General features: G+C 38.1%; 1 protein-coding gene across 1 annotated transcript in view; it reads right to left on the minus strand.

The window, feature by feature from the left end:
* LOC150083034 (poly(A)-specific ribonuclease PARN-like) overlaps positions 1-26167 on the minus strand; it is a 504128-nt gene that overhangs the window by 84958 nt on the left and 393003 nt on the right. The window contains exon 14 of the mRNA XM_090376989.1: positions 12000-12055. Coding sequence (XP_090233115.1) covers positions 12000-12055 — 56 coding nt within the window. The remainder of the gene's footprint in view (positions 1-11999; positions 12056-26167) is intronic.

Here is a 26167-nt window from a genome sequence, read left to right on the forward strand (position 1 = left end):
CGATGGAAATATTGATGGTGTCCTGTGTTTATTTCTTTCTCCACAAAGAGTTCCAAGACTGAGTCCTCTGTCCTAGCTATCCCTTTTTTTTCTTGTGTTACAATAGGGAGTACTTCCATTTTTGGACATTTCCTCCCTACCTACTGGGTTTTAGTAGAGAGCTGCAGTAAGAGGTACTGATATGAGTGGCAGCTGATTGGTCTTTCTCTACAGATTTTTGCTGGCTTAACAAATAATGTGTGATGGGAGTAAATGATTCTAAATGTAATCATTTCAGTATGCATCCTGATGGAAAATCTTCCTGCAACGTTCTATGAAGATTTGTTGCTATTTACAGGTTTCACCACTTTTCTTGCCTCCTGGTATAATATACTGAGCTCTGCCTTTAAACCTTTTATCTCTTTTCATCATGCTCTTGAGTAAGTAGGGTGCTATCCTTGTCAGTTAATATACTTAGGTTTTATAGCTGAACACCTGTAATTTTGTGGTCCCTTGTAACTATTTACAGCACATGCAAGGGCACCAAGGCAGGCCATTTGCAACTGTCTGTATCTTCAGTCCTTAAAACACCTTAGTGAGTTAGGTACATATAATAGGCATTATTGGGCAGTTCAAGTACCGAATAGTAATTGAATTGGAGATATTGGCAAATGAAGAAGTAAAGATAAGGCTTCTAACAGGGACTAGGCTTCCATTCCTACATATAAATATTAGTTTTGCCACTGTCACTCCTTGTGACTTCAGCTCAGAACATATTTCCTCTTTAGACACTTCAAGAAGGTGCCATTCCAAAATGGTGTACTGGAATGAATTCAGTCCTATTCGGTTGATGGCATTCCCCCAATCTGGGGAATGCTGTGTTCTGGAGACATCTCCCCAGAACACAGCAGTTTGACAGATTTAGGAGAACATGCCAACCCTTTCAAATCCTTCTGAATAATAATAATAGTTTTAAAAAGTGACATTTTTCCTATGGGTTTTTTTGCTCATGTAATGCACTATCAGGAAAGCATGGTGTAGATCCTGATATTTCTTCCAATCTGGGCCATTTTGCTGCAGTGGTACTATGAGTATCTGAACCAATACGCTCTCAGGGAGATGCTGGGGTCCCAGAAGAAGAAATTAGACTATCAGGATTCATTAGGCTTTTATGTTGTTTCAGTGCTCCACTCACTACAGAGCTCAAAAGGATGCCCAACACCCAGGCACCATGCCCACACTGCCACCAGCCTGAATCCTGTCCTTCAGATGAGGATAGGGATATGGCATCGACATGATTGGCTCTTGCAGTCAAACCTACTAGCTGAATGATCTTAGATAAGCCATTCCAGGACCTCTCATCCTGTTGGGGAAGGAAGGCATGGTATTCTAAAACAGGTCTTCTCGACCACTAAGATCCCCTATTCCAAGCTTTTGAGAGTCATAATCATGGTAAACATGACAGATTCCTAGCTGTTAGCCTGGAACTAAGCTGTGGGCATTGGATCACACTAATCCAATGCCCAATGTGGGCACTGGATTAGTATGGTACTAATATGAATTACCTGCAGTGTTATCTGGAGGTTCCCGTCATTATGTACAGTTGTCTACAATGAAGGGTATAAAGTTGTCAGCACACATATTTATATATTTATTTCATCTAACAAAGTAAAGTTGTTTTTGCTTCAAAAACATAAAACAACTGAAAAATTTATGGAACAGCACATGAACCTAACATTTCTAGATAAAAGTGCAAAAACTGTCCTGAAAGTTATGGATTGTTTAAGAAGTTCATGAAAGGAATCTGTAGTGTTGAAGGGACAAGTTTTTGAATGTCACAAATGATTTTGTAATGAATAAGAAAATGTCCACGATGGTTCTCAATTCAGCTATCCAACAACAGTGGCAATTGATTAAAATGCTGGAGTGTGGAACTTGTTCCCACTGACTGAAAAATGACTATTGGAAGCATAGCAGAATAATTCCAATGGTTTCATTGAGTTTTTAATCATCACTCTTAAGGATGCCTTTGAAAATGGTTCCCAAAAATCTAGCTTATAACAAATGACTGAGAAAAGTTGATATTCAGGGCAAAACTTGAGCAAAAAGTAAACTTTCAGAATAATATCATCAAAGTGCACAAAACCTGGATATTTCAATATGAAGCCAAAATGAAAAGGGCAATGCAAATAGCAAACTTCATTTCTCAAAAAACTCAAGACAAAGCTCATTGGTTTTTTTTTTTTTTTTGTTTTTTTTGATAAAGATAGTAATGTCTACTCAGAATTCAAGAATTCATTCTCCAAACTTGCATTTATAGGAGGGAGTATATAATGGAAGGAGTATATGATGAGAGCCTTGTTCATCAATTCGGCCCTGGAAAGATTGTGCAAGGCTCAAGGGGTAGAGTTTTTTTCAGCCTGGTCTGTACTTGTTAACAGGAGAGACTACTTCTACAGGGATGGGATACACTTAAATAGAAAGGGTGCAAGAATATTTGCTGATGCTATCGAGGCAGTGTTAGGTGGGTCGGAAAACTGCTAGCTTGGGGGGGGGGATACAAGGACGAATAGATTAACAGTAGCCACTGGCAGAGGTGAAAGTGATTCTTGCACTGCTTCTATTGGAATGAGCAGAAGCCTGGAAAACAAGATGTAGGATATTTCAGAGACTGCTGGGAGTCATTGCGGTACAAGTAAACACATGGGTTGTGTTAGGGTAGCTAAGAAAAAGAACAGGTGCATGTACACTTGCGTGTACACCAATACTAGGAGTTTGGTAAATAAATTTGATGAATTTCAGGTATTGCTCAAAGCATCAAAGGCGGATATTGTTGGGATATCAGAGACGTCGTGTCACACAGATATAAGGAATGCAGAACTGGAATTTGGGGAGTACAACATCTACAGAAACGGAAGGAAGGGAGGAGGGGTTATGGTATTAGTTAAGAAACACAAAATCCAAGGAAGTGAAGCCAGTCGACATCGATGGACAGTGCAGTGTCGAGTCAGTTTGGTGTGACATAAGCATGGGGAGATCAAAAATTGAGAGTAGGAGTGTGCTATAGGCCTAATGACTCTGATGAGTATAATAAAAAACTGTACAGGGAAATAGAGTGGGCCAGTAAATCAGAGTCTTATAATGGGGGATTTTAATTTCCCAGATATTGACTGGAATTTGTAGGTTGGTCACTCATACACTGGCAAGGCTTTTGTGGATTTATTGGATGATTGTTTTCTACATCAGCATGTTCGGGAGGCAACTAGAAGGAGTAATACTCTTCATTTGATTATCAGTAGTGATTCTTCATGCATTAAGAATCTGCAGATAAAGGAACCACTAGGTGGCAGTGATCAGTGTGCTGAAGTGAGATTTCCTCAAAGACTGGAGATGTGCAAATGTGACCCCAATTTACAAAGGAGGATCAAAGGCTGACACAAGTAATTATAGACCTGTGAATTTAACTTCTGTTCCAGGAAAATTAATGGAGGCACTGGTTAAAGAAGCACTACAAGACCATCTAGACAAGACTTCAGTTATAGCTCAGACACAGCATGGTTTTGTTAAGGAGAAGTCTTGCCTGACCAATTTGTTTGGATACTATGATGCAGTCACAAAAGAACTGGATGCAGGGAATAACTTTGATATTATATACTTGGATCTTAGAAAGGCTTCTGATACTGTTGCACATGGAAGACTGCTGCACAAATTGAAGCAGTGTGGTACTGGAGGCAAATTGCTGCTATGATTAAAGGGGTGGTTGAGGGGGAGAAGACAGAGTGGTAATCAATGGACACTGCTCATCGTGGACTAATGTTATTAGTGGAGTTCCCCAGGATTCAGTGTTGGGTCCATTATCATTCTCTGTATTTATAAATAACACTGATGATGGTATATCAAGCTTAACGTCCAAGTTTGCAGATGATACAAACGCAGGGCTGTTAAGGACACTACTGACGGTATGCCGCTGCAACAGGATTGGAAAGGTTGAGCAGATGGGCTGAGAGGTGGCAAATGAAGTTTAACATTGACAAATGTAAAGTACTACATATGGGAAACAGCAACCCCAGAGCAGCGTATCAACTCTGTGGTCCAACACTGACAGTGGTAGAGAATGAAAAGGACCTGGGGATAATTGTGCAGGGAGATATGAAGTTCTCTGAGCAGTGCAGACGAGCTGCAAGAGTAGCTCATGGTGCCTTGTCAATGATATACAGGAATTTTTCTAGCAGGGATAAGGAGGTGATTATTCCCTTGTATAAGGCAATGGTTAGTCCACACCTTGAGTACTGTATACAGGTCTGGAGGCCTAATTTCAAGAAGGATGTAGAGCTGCTGGAACGAGTACAGAGAAGGACAACAAGATTAGTGAATGGAACAAAGGTTTTCTCTTACGAAGGAAGGCTTAAGTTTTGCAAATTACAGTGTCTGGAGACTAGGCGCCGGCGAGGTCATCTGATAGAGGTGTATAAAGCCTTGAATGGTTTGAGCTTGCTCAATGCTGATGGGATTCTTCCTCTTGCTCAGAATAATCACCTGAGAGGGCATAAATTCAAATTGAGCAAACAGATGTGCGGAAATTTGCCTTTGGCCTGCAAGTAGTTGGTTGTGGAACAGACTTTGATCCCTTGTTGTGGAAGTTGATAGCCTAAGTAAATTTAAGGCTCAGCTGGACAGGTATTTTGACCGAACGGAGGGGTGAAGTTTTTTTTTTTTTTTTTGGCTGATGCTGCATAAGCTTGCTTTCTTGCATCATATGCCTCTACTAATGCTAATGCTAAGGCTATGTTATGTCAAGGATCTGGGTATATTCTTACCCAGAATATACCCAGATGTGTATTCTGTATGTGTGCCATACCCAAAAATTTCATTACTTCATACAACACGCCGCCCCCACCACTTTCTCTCACTATTTAACGCATGATGAATTGTCAAACTAAGGGAGTAAGCTGCGAAAAGATCTAAACTTCCCAAATACTTCCTAGTTCATTTCACAAATGTAAGTGGTCTCAGTTCTAATCTCAACGACGCCCATTACAACTTGTAGTCTGCCAAACCCATGTACTTTTTCTGACAGAATCTCAATTATCAGTTGATTCAACTACTGCTCATCTCCATTGCCCAATTTTATTGACTGTATGATTCCATTCGCCTCAAAGGTGGTACTTGTGCATATGTCCATTCCAATATTCCCTGTCAGAGACTTGGTAATTTGGAATCTCCTCTTTTCGATCTTCTCTGGCTTAAAATCTCTCTACCTCATTCTGTGAAATTTATCTGTTGTCTCTACCATTCTCCCAACTCCACTAATCACTTGAAGCTCTTTGACTTCCTCTCTTTGCAACTTGACTTTCTCCAGTCCAACTTTCCTAACAGTAAGGTAATTTTTTCTTGGTAATTTTAATGTTCTCAACTCCAGCCGGCTTCCCTTTTTCTAGTCACACTGACCCAGCTGGTCAAGATGCTGAGGCTTTTGCAATCACTAATGATCTCGCTCACATTGTCCATTTACCTACCAGAATACTGGACAATCTTAACCACACAGCTTGATCTTTTTCTCACAAACAACCCTTCTAAGTACACGGTCAAAGTAAGTGACCCTTTAGGCACCTCAGATCATAACTTGGTGATTGTCTCTTCTCCAATGTAGCCTTTATCTCATGGCTATTCCCAACCTTGTATTGTTTGGCATTACAAGAATGCAAAATGGGATGACCTGTGAGATTTCGTTTCTTCTTTTCCATGGTCGGATTACTGTTTCAAAACTTCTAATGTCAATGTTTGCTCAGATAGTGTCAGTGAAATTATTCTTGTAGGAATGGAATCCTTTATCCCACACTCCACTTCAAAATCACGTCATGTATCTAAACCATAGTTTTCCAATATATGTGCCAAGGCTGTTCAAGAGAAGAACATTGCATATTGTAATTGGCTTGTTTCCAATTCTTCAATTTTATTTTCTGCCTACACCAACGCTCGCAACAATTTTAAAGCAATTATTAATCAGCCCAAACCAGATTTTGAACAGGCTAAGAGTAGAAAACTTGCTACTTGTCCTAATGGTAGCCGAGCATTCTGGTCTCTTGCCAAAGCTATTGGCCACAACTTTTACCCATCTCTGCTCCCACCTCTCTCAAAACCAGATGGTTCTGTTGTCACTTCAGCCAAGGATAAAGCTGACCTGCTAGCATCCCATTTTTCTTCCAACTCATGTATTAATGATCTTGGTAAAACACCTCCTACCATTCCCAACAAGCTCCATTCAATGCCTCCTGTGGTCTTCCGTCAGAAGGATGTTAGAAGGATTTTGGCGAATCTTGATGCTAAGAAAGCTCTAGGTCCTGATGGTATTTCTCCACTTGTTCTCGAAACCTGTGCTCCTGAACTTACTCCTGTTCTTTGCCGCTTTTTTCACTTTCTTATTCCAAAGGTGTTTTTCCTTCTGCTTGGAAATTTGCTCATATCCAGCTAGTTACCAAAAAGGTGACAAATCCCTCCCTCCAATTACCATCCCATTGCAATCTCTTCTACTCTTTGTGAAGTAATGAAGAAATCAATTAACTGCCAACTCTTAAACTACCTAGAAACCTTCCATCTGATCAAAGATTGCCAGTATGGATTCCATCAGTGTCGATCCATAGGTGATATTTTGGTGATATTACCTATTTATGGACAAATTCAATGGAAAAGTTCAGTGAAACACAAGCAGTTGCTCTTGACAACTCAAAGGCTTTCGATCGTGTTTGGCATAAAGGTCTTCTAAACAAGTTTCTGCCTTATATTTTGCCAACTGTTTTTTGTAATTAGTTTTCTCTCTGATCACTCACTGAGGGTGATAGTAGATGGTTCTCTGTCTTCTAACTTCTCCACTAATGCTGGTGTCCCCCAAAGTTCAGTACTTTTCCTCTAGTATATTAATGACCTTCTCCCATTGACTGGAAATCCTATCCATAGTTTTTGCCGATGATAGCTTATTGCATTCCACTTTCCAGTTCAAGAAACCTTGCCCTGCTCAAATAGTTTCAACTTCTTGAATTTCTGCTACTAATTCCTTAAATGCCAATGTCCAGATAATTCTTCAGTAGGGCAAAGACAACTTAGTTGATTTCAATCCTTCTAAAACTCAGTCTTGTCTTATATCACTCAAAAAGGATCCTTCTGCTCCTATGCTTATCTTTGGTGACACTCCGATCTCTAGGCAAGACAATATATCTCATTTCTGGATTACCTTAACTTCCAATCTCTCTCTCTTTTCTGGATTACCTTAACTTCCAATCTCTCTCTCTTGGCTCAAGCACATTACAAATATTGATTCCTCTGCATCTAAAAAGCTTGGTTTTCTCTTTTGCTCTCGGCGTTACTTTTCTTCCAAACAGCTGTTCAACTCTGTACAAATTGCAAATCCGCCGTATCATGGAATATCGTTCCCACATTTGGGGCGGTGCCCTCAAAACTTCTCTCAGGCTTCTAGATTACATTATTCAGAAGAGGGCAGTTAGGTTAATTAATAACTCATCTTTAACAGAGTCTCTCCACTCGCTGTCTGATAGATGTACTGTTTCTCCTGCATGCCTTTTCTACAGATACTTCCATGGGCACTGTTCTTCTGAATTGGCTTCTATAATTCCTGCTCTCTCTTTCAAAACAGTCCGAACACGTGCTGCCACCAGCCAACATCCATTTACTATCAAACTTCAAACTCACAGAACCAACTTTTCATCTTCTGGAACAGCCTTCCTTCATACGTATTTACTGGAAATTACGGTCTACAGAAGTTCAAGTCCAATGTTAACAAACATCTTCTTTCATCTTCTCAACCTCCAACTGAAGCACGGTATTAAGTACTATTGGTTCTAATGCCGACCGGGCTAGCCGGGTGGGTAAAGTGCCTGCCTGGCAACCCAAAGGTCACGGGTTCGAATCCCGCCTCGGGCTTGGATCAAAGTACTGCAAAAAAAAAAAAAAAAAAAACCTTGGGAGGTGCATTATGGCCACAGAAGCCAATGCGCCAACAGCTACCAAAAAAAAAAAAAAAAAAAAAAAGGTTCTAATACTTCTCGTGTTTGGGGTTCTCATAAAAAAAATAAATAAATAAAAAAAATATCAAATGTGCATCTCACTATTCTCTGATCACTTCCAACATTTGCCTCGTTCAGGACAATAACATCATTCACGATATATCTTCTGTTAGTGAGGATGAAGTTGATTTCATTAGTTGTTAATCCACTCTTGAAGGAGTCTTGAAGAGAACCACTCTACACCTTTGTTGCCACCTAAGTGATGTAACAGGGCTTATCATCAAGAATGGATGAGTGGATTTTAGGCAGGCAGGCCAACAGGACTTCTCCTAAATCTTCTGATTATTTTATTGTTTAATTATTATTACATTATTTTTCCTAAATTGCTTCAATTTCAGCCAAACAGATATGGACTTCATGGGCCACACAAGAAATTTCTGTGCTCATTTTGTTAATGTTTCTTAACTTGAAAATAGATGCATCAATGCAAGTAGCTACTCTCCACTGTACTAAAACAGAGGGAGCCTATTCAATAGCTTTCATGACAATTTCTCAGATGTTACTCCATGATTAATTACTTGCAGCTACGAACTGGATAAGAGGAATACATTACAGGATTCATTTATTCAAGAACTGCATGTTGCACCTCAGCGTTCAACACAGGTGTCCACAGTATTATTTTTCCCTCTCTTTTGTGCTGCTCTAATTGATTAATCTTACGTGCATTTATGTATTAATTGGTAATAATGCTGTGGAATGTGCAAGATTCAGGATTCATTGATAATTTGTGATATAAAATTTAAAAGTTTGGATCCCGCATCATTCACTTAACACTGATAAATATATGCAAAAAAAAAAAAAAAAAAAACACCCTGCTATTTTTAGATATCCTTTTTTGTAAAAAATTCCGGTACAGCAACTTTCATCAACATGTAAATAACTAAATGTTCCCGTAGCAATACTGGGAACTTCTTGTTTAGTGCCGTGTAGTTTCTACAGGGATGGGATACACTTAAATGGTATTTGGAATTTCAAGGACTGCTGGGAGTCATCTTGGAACAAGTAAATACATGGGCTGTGCTAGGGTAACTAAGAGTAAGAACAGGTGCCTGTATACATGAATGTACACCAATGGCGGGAGTATAGTAAATAAATTTGACGCATTTGAGGTGTGGGTCAAGACATCAAAGGCAGATATAAGAGATGTGGAATTGGAATTTGGGGATGTGTAGAGAAAGGAAAGACAGGAAGGAAGGATTATGATGTTAGTTAGGAAATGCATAAAATCTAAGGAAGTGTATTCTGTTGATATAGATGGACAATACAATGCCGAGTCAATTTGGTGTGACATAAGCACAAGGAAAGAAAAATTGAGTGTTGAAGTGTGTAATATGCCAAATGGCTCTGATTAGTACAATGTACAACTGTACAGAGAAGTACTGGGCCAGTAAATCAGATTGTGTTATAATGGGGGATTTTAACTTCCCAGATATAGACTGGAACTTGTGGAATGGTCACACACACACACACGCACACAAGACTTTTGTGGATTTACTGGATGATTGTTTTCTACAGCAACATGTTCAAGAGGCAACCAGAGGGAATTCTTGATCTGATTATCAGCAGTGATTATTCATGCATTAAGGATCTGCATATAAAGGAACCACTAGGTAGCAGTGATCACAGTTTACTGATGTGGGATTTACTAATATAAGTATCTACCATCAGGGGTAAAGGGAAGGGTGTTTGCTGACAGTTTTTAAATTCTATACAGTGGGACTAGCAGATGATGTTACCAACTGCAAATTCTAAATGGGAAACATTCAAGGAAGCTATCTAGGAAGCTTCTAGGCTTTTTGTTCCAAATAAGAAATACTGTTCAAGGTTTAGGCCTAAATGAATGTCAGATGAACTAATGAGACTCGTGTCAGAGAAGAAAACTGCATGGGATGCATATAAATTATCAGGAGACACAGATGCATATGGTAGATATAAGCTAGTCTGTAATCAAGTCACAAAGGAGGTTAGGTAAATGAAGGCAGATTATGAGAAATCTTTTACAAAGGATAGAAAGAAAAACAGCAAAGACTTTACTTATGAAAACTCTAGAAGGAAAGGAATGAATCACATTGATCCACTTGATATCAATGGTTCAATTGTTGATGATTCTGCTCAGGTAGCTGAAAAACTGAGTGAGTATTTTGCATCGACATTCACATGAGTTCTGTAGGGAAGTGGATGCCAGAAGCTTATCAAACTAACAGGAAGCTAAATGATTTTGTAATAACTGAAAGCAAAGTGGAGGAGAAATCATTGAAGATAAATATAAGGCTGGATGGGATCTATCCAGCTATATTAAAGGAGGTAGCAAAAGAAGTAAGCAAACCCTTAACCATGAACTGGAGATGTGCAAATGAATCCCAAATTCACAAATGGGGATCAAAAGGTGACATGAGTAATTACAGACCTGTTAGTTTAACTTCTGTTCCAGGAAAAATAATGAAGTCACTAGTTAAAGCACAGCAGAATCATCTAGACAAGACTGCAATTATAGTTCAGACACAGCAGGGGTTGGTTAGGGGGAAAGTCTTGTTTGACCAAATTTGACTGGACACTATGATGTGGACGCAAAGGAACTGTATGCAAAAAATAATTTTGATATCATATACTTGGATTTTAGGGAAGCTTTAGATACTGTTGCACATGGAAGACTACTGTACAAATTGGAGCAGTATGGTATTAAGGAACAGTAGCTGCTATGGATAAAGGGATGGTTGAGTGTGAAAAGACAGGGAGTGGTATTCAACACTGCACTGCTCTTTGTGGAACTAATGTTATTAGTGAAGTCCCCCATGTTGAGCCCATTGTTGTTTTCTGTATTAACCAATGATATTCATGAAGGTATAACAGGCTTAATGTCCAATTTTGCATATGATACAAAGGTTGGTATGGTTGTTAATGACAGTAATCACCATAAGCTACTGCAACAGGATCTAGAAAAGTTGAGCAGGTGGGCTGAGATGTGTCAACTGAAGTTTAACATTGACAAATGCAAAGTACTGCATATGGTTAGCAGTAACTTCCACGTAATGTACCAAGTGTGCAATACTACACTCAGGATAGTGTAGAATGAAAAAGACCTGGGGTAATTGTGCAGTCAGATATGAAGTTTTCTGAGCAGTGCAGTTGCGCTGCAAGAGTAGCTCATGGGGTCTTGTCAATGATATACAGCAATTTTGCTAGCAGAAATAAAAATGTGATTATCCCCTTTTATAAGGCAATGGTCAGACCAAACCTTGAGTACTGCATATAGGTCTGGAGGTCTCATTTTAGGAAAAATGTAGAGCTGCTGGAATGAATACAGAGAAGGGCAATGAGATTGGTGAGTAGAACAAAGGGTTGCTCTTACCAAGAAAGGCTTAAGTAAATTGCAGCGCCTGGAGACTAGGCACCTGCGAAATGATCTAATTGAGGTGTATAAGGTTTAGAATGGTTTTAGCAAGCTCAATGCTGATGGGATTCTTGCTCAGATTACATACCTGGGGGGGGGGGCATAAATTCAAACTGAGGAAAGACAGTTGTAGAACAAATGTGCGGAAATTTGCTTTAGCCATCCATTGGTTGATTGCTGGAACAAACTTCTATCTATAGTGGAAGTTGGAGCTTAAATAAATTCAAGGTAGAGCTAGACAAACTTTTGGAGTGAATGGCTGGGTGAAATGGGAAGGTTTTTTTTTTTTTGCCTGATGCTGTATAAACTTGCTTTCTTGCATCGTTTGCCTCTACTAATGCTAATGCCCTAGTACCTTAGCAGCTAATCCAGGTCAGATGACAGGCATTCACATAACAGTATCTAATATGGTTAAAAGGCTATTTTTATACAGTACCCAAAACAGAAACCTTCAAAGAACTAAGCAGAACGTAGACTGGCATAACCATTTACTGTAAATTCTTTCTATCTTCTTAAAATCAATGAACAAGATAGACATAGATTATACTTACAGTCCATGCCACCTATATTCATATAAGGTATATCATAGTTCCTCATCATAAATAATCTGTAAAAAATTTAAAAAAAATTGTAGGGAAATTGTCTTAAATAATTTTGAAAGTTAAAATGTTTATGAATGTCTATACTAGATGAACTTCATAAAAAACTGTTATTGGTTAATAGAATTCTATACTCAATTCTTCAGATTGTCAGTTAAATTTCTTTTATTTACAGTGATTTTCTACTGTTTTCTCACAATATCAATATATACATATACATGTCAACTAAAACAAGTTTCAGCTTAAGGCAGAAAAACAAAAAAGATGTAGAAATGAAAATGCCACATAAAAATGAAATAATTAATTCAATCATTTAAGAATTTCATATTGTTCCTCTAAGCTTGCACATAGATAACAGTACTTTTCCCCCTTTGAATCTGAGGAAATTTACTTTGACAATATGAATTGTGGATGATTAGTGGCACAACTTGGGGCAATTTGTGTTCTTATATTATTCAACAGATCTAAGAAGTTGGTCTTATTTGATATCAGAAAAGTTCATATAGTTGTACTTCTTTTAGGATAAGAAAAAAGCTTATCCAGGTTTGCAATATTTCCTATAATGCAGAAAAGCAAGGGTCTTTGCAGCTGTGATCTCATTCAGTGGAATACCTGCATGTCCAGGGATCCAGTAAAACTTGGCATGGTTATTATGATTTATAATTTTCAGAGAGGACTGAATTTCTTATATTACTTAATGTAAAGATGAGAATGTATTCTCTAATACTGAGATTGATTTGACTTTGGGGAATCTATGTGTTGAACGTTAATATTGTCCAGGGCTAACTTGATTGCATACAATTCTGCTGTACAACTACTGCAGGTTCACTTTTTTGCACCATCAGTGAATAACAGACAATTCTGATTGTCGTTATTAACATGTCTCACATGAAGGTGTTGAATGTTATGATTTTCCACCATTCATTTTCTTTACTGCCATTAAGTATCACACCACAGCAAGAATTACAACTAGGGTGAATAAGATGTATCTCAATGGCAATTCCATTGAGACTGGCACTGTTGGTTATGCAAGTTTTGAGTCAATAGCACTTTTTGCATTCCATCTACATGGACATGGATAATCCAGCTACACATCAATTCTTGGAGTCTAAAACCAATGGTCTATTTTCCAAAGGGTTTACTGTCACAGATAGTCCAGTGGGGATTAAGAGTAGAGACTGCATTGGATGGGTCTCAATAGCTATTCCACTGAGACTAACACAAAGCACACAAAACTCCTGGTTACACAAATTTTGAAACAATAAGCATTTTTTGCATTCCATCTATGGTGTACTGGTCTCTTGAAGTATATGGTCAACACGGATAATACAACTACACATTAATTCTTGCAGTCTGAAACTAATGAGTATTTTCAGAAGGGGGGATACTATCACAGAAAGTCCAGTGGGAGATTAAGAGCAGAAATTGCATCAGATGGGTTGCAACACTGTGGATTTTGCATGCATATTGAAGGAGCAGTATTCTTCCTTCTGAGATGGAGTGGAGATTATCCAAATTATATTTGGAGCATCTCCTACTCAAAGCCTTTGTATAGATTTGTTAGGATAGTGCACAGAATGCTGTGTTGCATAATGTTTATCCTTGAAATTTCACTCTTACTAGTTAGAATCATAAATGATAGTACCATAATCTGATGTCATGATAGATATGGTTCTGAGTACATTGAGTTTGGAGTCCAGTATTATACCTAAGAAATAAATATTACTGGCAAGCAGAATCAAATGACTCTAATTCAAATCAAAGAGATGTTTTACTGATGTTTTTCACAGTAATGAAAGTATTTATGTTCATGTCCACATTTCTAACACTGCCTCTCAATGGTATGAATGTGTCTATGAGTGATATGTTAGTGTAAGGTCATCAGCATGCAAATATAATTGAATAATATCTGGTATATCCTTGCTATTGTGTTCAATTTTATTGCAAGACAGAGTGGCATTAGCTATTGACCTTGTGGAGCACCTTGTGTGAAGTATCAGGAAAGTACATTTCATATAAAAATTGAAACGTTCATTTCTGAAGAAAGTTCTGGATCAATTGTAATAGAAAACCATGTAACTCCAACAAGTAAAGTTCTTGAATAAGACTAAACATCCAGGAGGAATCAAAAGCCTTTTGGTATCAAAAGGCCTTTGATTCCTCAAGGCTTATACCATTAAAGGAGCCCATTTTTGATGGAACATTAGAAATATTAGTCTCTGCTTCTATCATATTTGGCTTCTATCATCCAATGAAGATCTGTTCTTTCAGAATCCAACTATGCCAGCTGAGTATCTTGTTCTAGTGTTTACTGAACAGAACCAGTGAATATTCGTTGACAATTTTGTCAAAATGACTCCTATCTTGGTTGAGCTTGCACATTGTAATTTTAACTAGGAAAGGATGAATTAAAATAACAGAGTGATGCCATAAGGTTGGATAATATTACATTCAAGAAAGATCCAAAACCTGCTGTAAATTCAGACATTCTGCCATTTAGGTGTTGTATCATTACACAGTATATTCCAGGTGGTTCAGATGCACTGCTGATTGATCTGTTTAGAACTTCTTGGAGCTCAGTTAGATTGAAAGGCTGATTACAATAAAGGGAACAGAAATATTGAAATTTACCTTATATCTTTCTGCTAAGTTTTTGATTTGAATAGTTGCCAACTTTTGAATTTCAAAAAGCTGGAGATCAGAAAAATGTAAGCAGGAGGGAAAAAACAGGTGAAAAACAGAAGTTTTTCTGTAAAAAAAGGATTTGCTTGCAAAAAAACAGGAGGGATTCCTAAAAACAGGAGATTTTTGGAAAAAGCAGATTTTGTAACATCCACACTAAACTAAAAAAAATTTCACCAAAAAAAACCAGTTTTATATTAAGATATATACATAGGAGTGTGTGATTGCATTTTTTGAAATGCATACTAGTACAGTATGCTGTCAAACTTTAACCTACCTAGGAATTTTCAGTCTGTGGATTTCTGTTTGGATTGTTTATCTGTTAAACATCAACTGATTATGATTACTTTTGAGAAAGATACTGTTGCTGACTTCATGCCTCTTCAAATATGCCGTCAAAGTTTTGTTTATAACAATTACACTGTTATTAAGACTTGGATGCCACTAGTAGTTCAAAAGAATCACCAGAAAGAGAACACGAGAATTCAGTTTTTTTTTTTCACCTGGTTAAATATTCTTTGAAACTCAGTGCTGCTAAGAGTATTTATTAATAAGATGCCAAAAATAATTTGAGATAATTGGTTATATTTCAAGCTTCCCTGTGCAGTTGTCAGTTCCCCAACCAAGGACAAGTTTAAAACAATTCATTCTTTCTTCTCTCTTAATAGCATATAATAGGTCAGGGCTGTCCAAACCACGGCCCGCGGAACGATTTTGTGCAGCCCTCCTGTAGGTTAGGCCTTTTAATTTTCACATGCGAAAAAATAAAACTCTCATCACAAAACACTACTTGCATTTCGTTGCATCCATGCTGAATGTCTCATTTCAACATGCATGTTCCGGGGCAGGTCACCTGTTGTTAGTGTCGTTCGTCTGTTTACCAACGTTGTGTCACCAGGACTCACCAAATTACTAGATATGCATTGCAATTGATTTCCGTGTTATCTTCAATACACTTCACTTCTACTTAATAAATTACTACTTATCGTTGAACAACCATGTCTCACAAGAAAAGAAAAATTGAAGAAGAAAAATTTGAAATCAACTATTTGATTACAAACAACAAGAATAAAATTCAATGCCTTGTTTGCATGCAAGTTTTGTCAGTGCCTTAAGAGTATAAATGTGAAACAACAATACACTACATTACACAGTAAAAGAAACGATATATACTGGGAATCAAGAATCACCATTATTGCAGAATATAAGAAAAATTGATGCATCAAAACAAGGTTTTTTTTTTTGCTAAACTTAGCACTGCACAAAGTTCTAGCCTTGCTGCTTCATACAAAGTACCATTGGAGTTAACGAAAGCAAAAAAGCCTTTTAGTGACGTTGTGATTATGAAGAAATGTGCAATTGAAATGGCAAAACAATTTAATGAGCCGAAAGTAGCCGAGAAGTTCGAAACAGTGGCATTATTGTGTCTGGATGAAAGCACTCATCAAGCAGACGTAAGTCAACTTTTAATTTTTGTTCAAACTATTCAGGAGGACTTTACTATTAATGAAGAACTGCTCAGTCTTATATCTTTGCATGGGACTACTAAAGGTGCTGATATTTTCGAAGCAGTTCAAAACTCTGTTATAAACTATGGAGGATTCAATAAATGTTCCTGCATTGTCACTGATGGGGCCAAAGCTATGATGGGGACTGGAATCGGGTTTGGTGGACTATTGAAACAAAATAATATTAACTGCCCTACCATTCATTGCATCATTCATCAAGAAGCACTCTGTGGAAAATCCCTACGTCAAGTCAATACCATGAAAGTAGCAGTAAAAGTAACCAATATTATACAAAGAGGTTATAGATCTCTGGCCCATTGTAAGTTGGAGCGAAATGGATGCTGCATATGGTGATTTGCTCCTCCATTCTGATATTCGCTGGTTAAGTGCAGGAAAATGTCTAGAGCACTTTTCTGCCATTCAGAAAGAAATACCCATATTTCTTAAAAACGAAGTGAAGTCTGACAAAACAGAACTTTAAAATCAAACGCAAAATCCCGCCTTTTTTAACAGATATAACCCAACCAATTGAATGAGTTGAATTTAAAGCTGCAGGGAAAACAACAGAATATAGCCAACTTATATGGTCATTTGAATGGTTTTAAAAGTAAACTGAAGCATTTTAAATCAACGTTGGACAATAATATTTTTACTTTTTTTCCTAATTGCAAAAAACAATTTGAATAAATGAAGAATTTTGAGAGAACATCATTTTAAGCTCATGTAAAGTGCATTCAAACAATCATGGAGGACTCTGAAAATCGATTTGGCGATATTAAGGAAATTGAAGAAGATATTTCAGTTTTCATTCAACCATTGACTGTCAGCATTGAAAATGTAAGATCTGACCTCCAACTGGATTTGTGCGATTTGCAATCTGACCCTTTTTATACTGGCAGAATCGAAAAAGGAGAAGATTTTTTAAAATTATTACCAAGAGAGCACTATCCAAAACTGAGTAACTTTGGACTCACAATGTGCTCAATGCTCGTGAGCACATATCTTTGCGAAACCACTTTTTCAAAGATGGAATTCATAAAATCCAAATACAGATGTTCATTGACTGATAAATCACTTTCACATTTAATGTGATTGGCATTGATATTGATATAGCTATGTTAGTAAATGAAAACGAACAACCACAGAGCTCTCATTAAAATGAAATAATAATTATAAACAATTGTATCTTGTCTACTGTTTCAATAAAAACTTTTATAGGCAACATGACTTTCCTTTATTACGAAATTTTAGAAGTGCTCATTAAACCTAACGGTACGACTAAACCTTGCTAAACCTAATGGTAGGCCTCTCCAAATATTTTAATATCTGTACTGTATTTATTATTCTAAAAGCGGTCCTCGGATTGATCTTTTTTTTTTTTTTTTAATGTGGCCCTCGGATTACCTAAGATTGGACAGGCCTGTAATAGGTTATCGCCTGAGACTAACAGAACTGATGCTGCAAAACATTAATAACAATTAAAGCAATTTTATTGTTTCTTTTCAATGGGAACTTGTGCACCATGTAAGTCATATACAGTAATAAAGTTTTGTCACTAAACAAAAGATGAAAATCTTGTTTTAGACAATCCACGGCTTTGTAGAGTGTGTTTAGTGTCAAACGGCACCAGGGATTCCCCCCATATCCGTGTAGTATACATTGTGGGGTTGAAACAGAACACTGTCAATGCCAGAGGTTTAAAAGTGTATGAATCTTGTATATGTGTAGTGTCATATAGTAGTAGTGGCATGTGATGCAAGAAAGCATGTGTATGAGCTTATGCAGCATCAGCCAAAAAAAAAAAAAAAAAAAAAATCACACCATTCCCTCCAAATGCCTGTCCAGTTCCGTTGTTCCTCTGGTCATTTGGCAGCTGGGCCCCCTGATGGGACCCAACGTTGCCTACACTCCGCCCCGTGGAAGCAGACCAGGTATACAAGTATTATAGTTATTTACTCTGGCAGGTCCTGCCACCTAATTTCCTGAGATTTCAGTGGCTAGGACCTAAATAAAAAAAAAAAAAAAAAACCACTAGCTAGGGGTCAGCCAAAAGGAGTACTAGTTATGCGATTTGATGTCATTAAGTTTTTGGCGTAGGCTCAAGCAATTTAACAATGATTCGAATGCTAGTAGTTGTAAGTTAGAGGGAGAGGGGAGACTGAAGGCTGGGGGAAAAGACAAAGATGTGGGGTCCATAGAGAAGATGACCCCCAAATCAGTGGAGAAGGCCTGCCCCACCAGAGCGGAAAGAGGGGGGGGGACCAAAGATAACCTGCCCCTCCCGCCCTGGGAGTGCAGGTAAAGGACCACACAAGGGAGTGTGACTAGGAATACCTAAAGGCAGCAGCTGAGCTGTGCTGGTGGTTGTATCCCACCTAGGACGGCATTCCACAGCATGCTGCTGGCTAGGAACAGCCAACAGTATGGATGACCTTGTGGTCCATAAGGTTCCCATGGCCATCCGTCCATCTCGTTGAGAGGCTGGAATAAAACATGCAATTTATATCATTCGCTCACACCTTTTTTTTTTTTTTTTTTTTTGGGTGACTTATTAAACAAGCAAAGCTGACAACAAGCTGTCAATCCCGCCTGTTCTTTTAAATAATTTAATGCTTGTTTAACTATTGCTTTAAAGACAATGAAACAATTTAAACAAACAAATAATTTAAAGAAAGCTCTCACAATTTAAATGACATACAAATAATAATTAAAAAAAAACACATTTATATAACAATTATACTAATGCTAATTTTTTTTTTTTTTTTTTTCTTTTAAACAAACTTCCTGTCATACTTTTACATTCTGCTTTTGACATTTATACATTCAACACACTATTTCTCGCATTCAGTCACTCATCCAGGCACACACTTTTACACCCTTATACACCCATTTAGACTCCACAGTCATTTGCTAATTTTACCCAATTTCCACATTTACTCTTTCAGCACTCATCCCTTCTCACACGTTCATCCCTCACATACCCAGAGGTATAAATTTTCATTTACTCACATCCTTCCTAGCATTTCGTTTCATACTCTCACCTCTACATTCACTCCAGTTCTCACTCATACTAGCATACTTCAGAAACCTGCAGTTTACTAGTTTTTTCCAGCTGACGTTTAACCCTGGCTACATATCTATACCAGTCTCTTTAAAGTCCTTTCTGTGAGTGTTGTCATATTTGGGAACTCAGTCTGTTTTGGTTGGACGTATGCTATGATGAGGGCAGTACCAGCCTGCCTTTATTCCCATCAGTCACATTTGGTTAATTTCCTACCTCTATGTTCCACTGGCAATGAGCCAAAGGAGTCCCCAGGGGCAGGGCATCAACTCTGGTAAAGTCCTGAGTCAATTCAGGTATGTTCAGTCATGTAGAGATTTTGTCATTCACTGGGCATGGGGAGGGAAATGGGCTGGTTATATATTTGATCTATTGATTTGCTACAGGGACTGGTTGAAGAGCCTGTCCCTGCAAGGTTCGGCAGATTTCAAAAATGGTTTGAGCATACTTGGTGAAGGCTTTGTAAAAGACCTCCATGATAAATTGGTGTTCTTGGTCACTAGGAAGGGGTCCAATTTCTGTGATTAATTATCTACGTTGATTTTCATAGATTATATAGTCATACAGAACATGTGCCCAACCCTAACTTTCGCCACAGGTACAGTTGGAGGTCATCGGCCAGTCCCAAAGAGTGCAATCTAGTTTTAAGGGATCCACGACCTGTCAATAGAAATGTGATATAAAGTCCTGGAGCATACCACTTATGCAGTTTTGGGCTAACCATAGCCACCTGTGGAAAAAACTTTTTGGTAGTAGCACCTTTGGTCTCTTGCTCCCATTCAGTTTGTCATATCTGATGTAGTCATGTGGCAATTTGTTGTTTCTCTGCCTTGATGTCATTGGCAAGGTTTGGGATTATGCCTAGGAAACCCATGGGGATTCCTTTTTTAAGTCTATAATATAGCCCTTTTCTTACAATTTCAAGGTACAGAGGTAGGGTACCAGCCAAAACTTGCAGGGCCTGGATACTGTACAGCATCCTCTAGTTATTGTTAATAAGATTGTTCTTTGAATGCTATTTAATTTTGCTCTGTTTCTGACTATGGCTGTGCAATGGAACCATACGCCAGCACCATAGGAGATTACAGGTAAAAACACTACTCTGTAAATGAGAGCGAGGGTTCTGCACTTCAGACCCCAATCAGCTCGGCTGATTCTGGCAATCATTCCAGCATAATTTTGTACTTTTTTGGCCAAGTATGACAGGTATAGATAGAATGCTAATTTGGAGTCTAGAATTATGCCTAAGTATTTCAATTCTTGGACCATGTGAATTGAGGTATTACCTATTTTTATCACTGGTGGATGTCTTATATTTAGATTTTCTTTCAGTAAGATACACTTAGTTTTTTCTGCCGAGATTTTGAGCATGTGGGTTAGCGCCCATTCCTGCAGTTGTTTGAGTGCCACGTTTTCACTTTCTTCCACCACCCTTCTGATGTTACCTTTTACCAATAACACAAGGTCATCAGCAAAGGCGACTCCTGTCTGTAGGGCCTAAATCAGGAATTCATCAAGCATACAGGTCCAAAAGAATGGACCTAGTACTGAACCCTGTGGGCAACCTTTTGTAACTGGGCGTTTTATTTCTTGGAACTGTGTGCGAACTACTACACGTCTGTTACCAAGATACGTGTTTATACATATATATATATATATATATATATATATATAGAGTTTTTGGTATATTTGTCTGGCGGAGTCTTCTGAGGATACTTGGCCACCAGAGGGTGTCAAATGCACCAGCTAAGTCAATAGATATTGCCAGCATGTACTTTTGAACACTATTATTTACTGTTGTTAGGATATAGTGCATGGCATCCTCAGTTGAGGATCATTGCTTGAAACCAAATTGCTGTTCAGAATTTAGGTTGGCTTCAGTTGTTAGGATATAGTGCATGGCATCCTCAGTTGAGAATCCTTGCTTGAAACCAAATTGCTGTTCAGAATTTAGGTTGGCTTCAGTATAATATAAATTAAGTCTATAGAGCAGTAGGTGTTCCATTATTTTTCCTAAACAGGCAATAAAGCTATAGGTCTGTATGATTTAGGTTCAGTAGGATTTTTTTCCCGGATTATTTGAGATTAATCTAATTATAGCCAGAGTCCATGCTTGTGGGAACAAACCCTCACCCAAGCAGTGATTAAATAAGTTCAGTAGAGTATAAGGAGAAATTTCTGCTAACTTTTTAATGGTTTCTATTTCAATTAAGTCAGGTCCAGGGCACTTATTGTTTTTGGTTTTTAAGAGTACTGCTTGAAGTTTTTCCATGGTGAAGGGTAGTTCTATTGACATATTGCTATAATTTTTGTTGCTGGCCATTACATCACTCTGAGTCTGGGTTAACCCCTGGTTCTCAGACTGGAATAAATGATCTAATATGTTATTTATGGAGTCCGCCCAAGTGTGAGTTGTTCCATCTGCCTTAATTGTAGAGTTCACCACATCACCTCTTGGCAGTTTGTTGGTGACAATCCTGTAGACCACAGCCCAAGAGTTGGCATTACCAGATGTCCCCACCAAGGCCCACCAACGTTCCTTCTTTTTTGTCCTTAATAGAGCAGTATATGAGTTTCTGAGATTCCTATAGGAATCTCTCAGACAATCAACCTCATTCTGGGTCCAAGTTGCCCTTACTCTCTGGAAGTGTTTTCTGGCTTGGTGCACCCTTTGCCAAAGTATATCAAGTTCAGGGCACCACCAGGGAATAGCATTTTTCTTCAGTTTTCTTTTGGGTATTGTTAGATTGGATGCTTTTTGAAGCATAATTGTAACATTTAGGTTGTGTGTTCATCTGGGCTATAGATGTTATGGATCTGCGTCTGCTGCTGTTCTATTTGGTTTTGTATTTCATCTGAAGGTCTGCTAGTTGGTTTTCTTTAAGTTATATCTGATTATATCTTGAGGTGGCTGTATCTGGCTGTCTATTTGTCTCTTTAAGGTAAAAGTTATAGCCCTATGGTTTGAAGTGGTCCAAGCTTCTTGGACCATCCAATCTGTAATTTTGGTAGATATGGAAGCAGTGGCCAAAGTTATCCACAGCTTTGTAGGAGAAATGCCTTGTGAAAATCTTCCTCTTGGTTTAGTCTGCTATATCAATTAATCTGCTTTTCTTTGTTGACTAATCCAGACTCGCTGCAAACATTTCGCAAAACCAAGTCATTCCCATCTTTAAATCTTTGGAGCTGGCTACTGCTGCATTTGAAGACACTAATTCCATGTAGCTAATTTGCTTTTTCTCGCAAAATCAGACCTGATATTGGCAAATTAGATGCTGTTGTTGTTGTTGTTATTTGGTTTTTAGGAGCATTAGCAACTAAGGCCATATTGCTCCGGGAATATGCGGTGGTCATTCCCTGACCTTTCCGCATCCTCCGTATTTGGTGGTGACGGGCTCGAACCCCAGTCTAATCAAGAAGCATGTGCTATGCGCTGGTGCTCCTTCCCACCTGGCTATGGAGGTGCCGCAAATTAGATGCACACATTTGTTAGTATCACTCAAAAAGCTTTGTTTCAAACTCCGTGTTTTGCAAAATGAATTTTTCCTGTTTTTTATTGATGCGCCAGTGTCACACACTTCAAGTTTTTTTCAGCTTTTCAGTATTGTAAATAAAGTTGCAACTGACCTAAATCCTGTGGAGAGCAAGGGAGTATATGTGCAGTTGAGCAGCCATTACACTATCAGAGTTGCAGCCACTACACTGCTCGCATCCGACAAATGCCAGATACCATATAGTTTAGCATAATAGATGTGCAGAAATTTGCCTTTAGCCAGCGGGTGGTTAATTGCTGGAACAAACTTCCATCTGTCATTGTGGAAGTTGATATGTTAAATAAATTTAGGAAAGGAACTGGGCAAACATTTAGAGGGAATAGTTGTGTGAATTTTTTTTTTTTTTTTTTTTTGGCTGATGTTGGATAAATTTAAGGAGGAACTGGACAAACATTTAGAGGGAATGGTTGTGTGAATGTTTTTTTTTTTTTTTTTTTTTTGGCTGACGCTGCATAAGCTCATACACTTGCTTTCTTGCATCACATGCCGCCATCACTACTACAAGGCCCACCATTCTTGGCCCATAGACCAATGGCAAGCTGTACTTTGGAATGATCATTCATGGCACATGGTCTACCAGCCTGATGTTTGTGTCTGAGTGTGGTGGATGCCTGGAGAAAACTATCTGCCAGACTGTATTGCCCTGACAATGAAGTTTGTCATGATGGTATGGGGCTGTTTTCCATGGTTTGGTCTGAGACCATTCTTTGTTTCAGACAAAATCACAAATGCTGATGACTATCTAGACACCTACATTCTGACAGCATACTAGGGAAGGCTTGTACCTATATCATGGCAATGCCCCAAGTTATATTTCTTGCATTGTAATGGACTTATTTCAGGAAAAGAGTTGAAAAGCTGCACCACCAACTCAGAGCACTGATCTCAATCCTACAGGAAACTTCTGGGATGAACTGGACTGTCAGGTGCATGTGAGGAGAGACTGAACGAAAAACAGAACTGAACTAGCTGCCACTCTGAAGGCAGAATGGCAGAAAATACTGGAGGACCAGAGAGCAGTCCATGGAAAGTAGAGGCTGTCATGAAGTCATAGATATGTAGATGTCTGGATATTAATGGTAGGGAAGTGTTATTCATTACAAATGCTACATCTAGTTTTGCAATTATTTTTTTTATTTTTTTTTTTATGCATCACAGACTGCTGTTGAGCTTATTTAATTGCATATGTCTGGTTAAATCGCATTCCCACTGCTTGAAATACATAATATTAATTTGATCAAAAGAAATGCATAGCGAGTATTTTTCTCAGTCAGCTTTGAATAACTTAAATTCTATACTTCTGTGGGGAGAAGTTCCAGCTTTGATGTGGAATTTGTTTTTGTTTGAATATTATATAAAATAGAAAATGGTCATTATTAAATGGATCGTCTAAAACTGTCTGCTTTACACTTGTGTGGTCATTTTATTGGTACACCAACCTAATAGTGAGTAATTCTGACTTTAGCCCTTAGAACAGTTCAAAAGTGTGCCACAGGGATGTTGATTCATTTCGACTCACCTCCATCCCACTGTTGGAAATTTTTGAAGCTGCTAAGTATAATTTTTTGTCAGTTAAAAATAACTGATATTTGTTCTTTTTTTTTTTTTTTTTTTTGTTTTAAATTAGTAGTGCAGCTATTTGTGTTTATATGATAAAATAGGTAAAACTGTTTCTTATTTGGTGTGGAAATTTCTCAAAAATGAGTCAAAGCGAAATAGAATTCTGTGGTTATAGTTCATTCTACTAATATAAGAACAATATAAGCACTATTTAATATTCTTTTATGTAATCTCATAGGAGTATAATTAATATTATAAGTTTTTATTAAATTCATAAATTTATAACAATATGAAAGTGATTTCATAACATAAGTGTTTAACATAACACACAACATAATTTTGTAGTATGATATATTATTAGCATTAGTTGAAGCATATGATGCAAGAAAGCAAGCTTATACAGCATCAGCCAAAAAAAAAAAAAAAAAAATTCCCATTTCACCCATGTGGTCACTTAAAAATTTTGTCTAGTTCAGCCTTAAATTTATTTAAGCTATCAACTTCCACAACAAAAGATGGAAGTCTGTTCCAGCAATCAACTACCCGCTGGCTAAAGACAAACTTCCGCACAACTATTCTACAACTGTCTTTCCTCAATTTGAATCTATGCCCTTTCAGGTTCTTAATCTGAGCAAGCGGAAGCATCCCGTCAACATTCAGCTTGCTCAAACCATTCAAGGCCTTATAAACCTCGATCAGATCACCTCGCAGGTGCCTAGTCTCCAATGCTGCAACTTGCAGAACTTAAGCCTTTCTTCATAAGCACACCCCTTTGTTCCTCTCACCAATCTTGTTGTCCTTCCCTGTACTCACTCTAGCAACTCTACATCCTTCCTAAAATGAGACCTGCATACAGTACTCAAGGTGTAGCCTGACCACTGCCTTATACAAAGGGATAATCACCTTGTCTCTGCTAGCAAAATTCCCATATATCATTGACAAAACTCCATGACCTGCTCTGGCAGTCAGTCTGCACTGCTCAGAGAATTTCATATCGGACCGCATGATGACCCCCAGGTCTTTCTCATTCTTCACCTCCCTGAGTGTAGTACCACACAGTTGGTATGTTTCTCTTGGGTTACTGCTACCCATATGGAGTACTTTGCATTTGTCAATGTTAAACTTCAGTTACCACTTCTCAGCCCATCGGCCTAACTTTTCTAGATCCTGTTGCAGGCTATACTGTCATTAACAATCCTGTCAACCTGTGTAACAAACCCTGGGGGACTCCACTAATAACATTAGTCCATGTTTCTAGGTGGTAGATGACTTTCATCAACCGGTGAAATACCACCACTTTGCTTATTGGAGGCTTGAAGTGGTGAAACCCGTGTTTAGTCTCTAGAGCAAAGTTTCCGGCACCCCCCCCCCCCCATACTTCTCCTTCAACCCATGCACGGTACTAAGTACTATAGGTTTTGATACCTTTCATGTTTGAGGTTTTCATTAAAAAAAAAAAAAAGCGCAGTGTCCATTTATTACCACTCTCTGCCATTTCTCATTCAACAATACCTTTATTCATTGCATTAACTTGCTCTTAATGCCATCCCACTCCAATTTGTACAGCAGTCTTAATATATATGTTGTATATCAGACTTAATTTGCAACAGTATCAAAAGCCTTCATGAAATCCAAGTATATGATATCAAAATTATTTTTTCCATCCAGTTTCTTTGTGACAACGTAGTATGGTATCAAATTGGTCAGACAAGACTTCCTCTTAACAAACCCATGCTGTGTCTGAGCTATTACTGC

The sequence above is a fragment of the Mastigoproctus giganteus genome, chromosome 7 (assembly GCF_048544385.1).
Source record: "Mastigoproctus giganteus isolate SK-2022 chromosome 7, ASM4854438v1, whole genome shotgun sequence".
Classification (NCBI taxonomy): Eukaryota; Metazoa; Arthropoda; class Arachnida; order Uropygi; family Thelyphonidae; genus Mastigoproctus; species Mastigoproctus giganteus.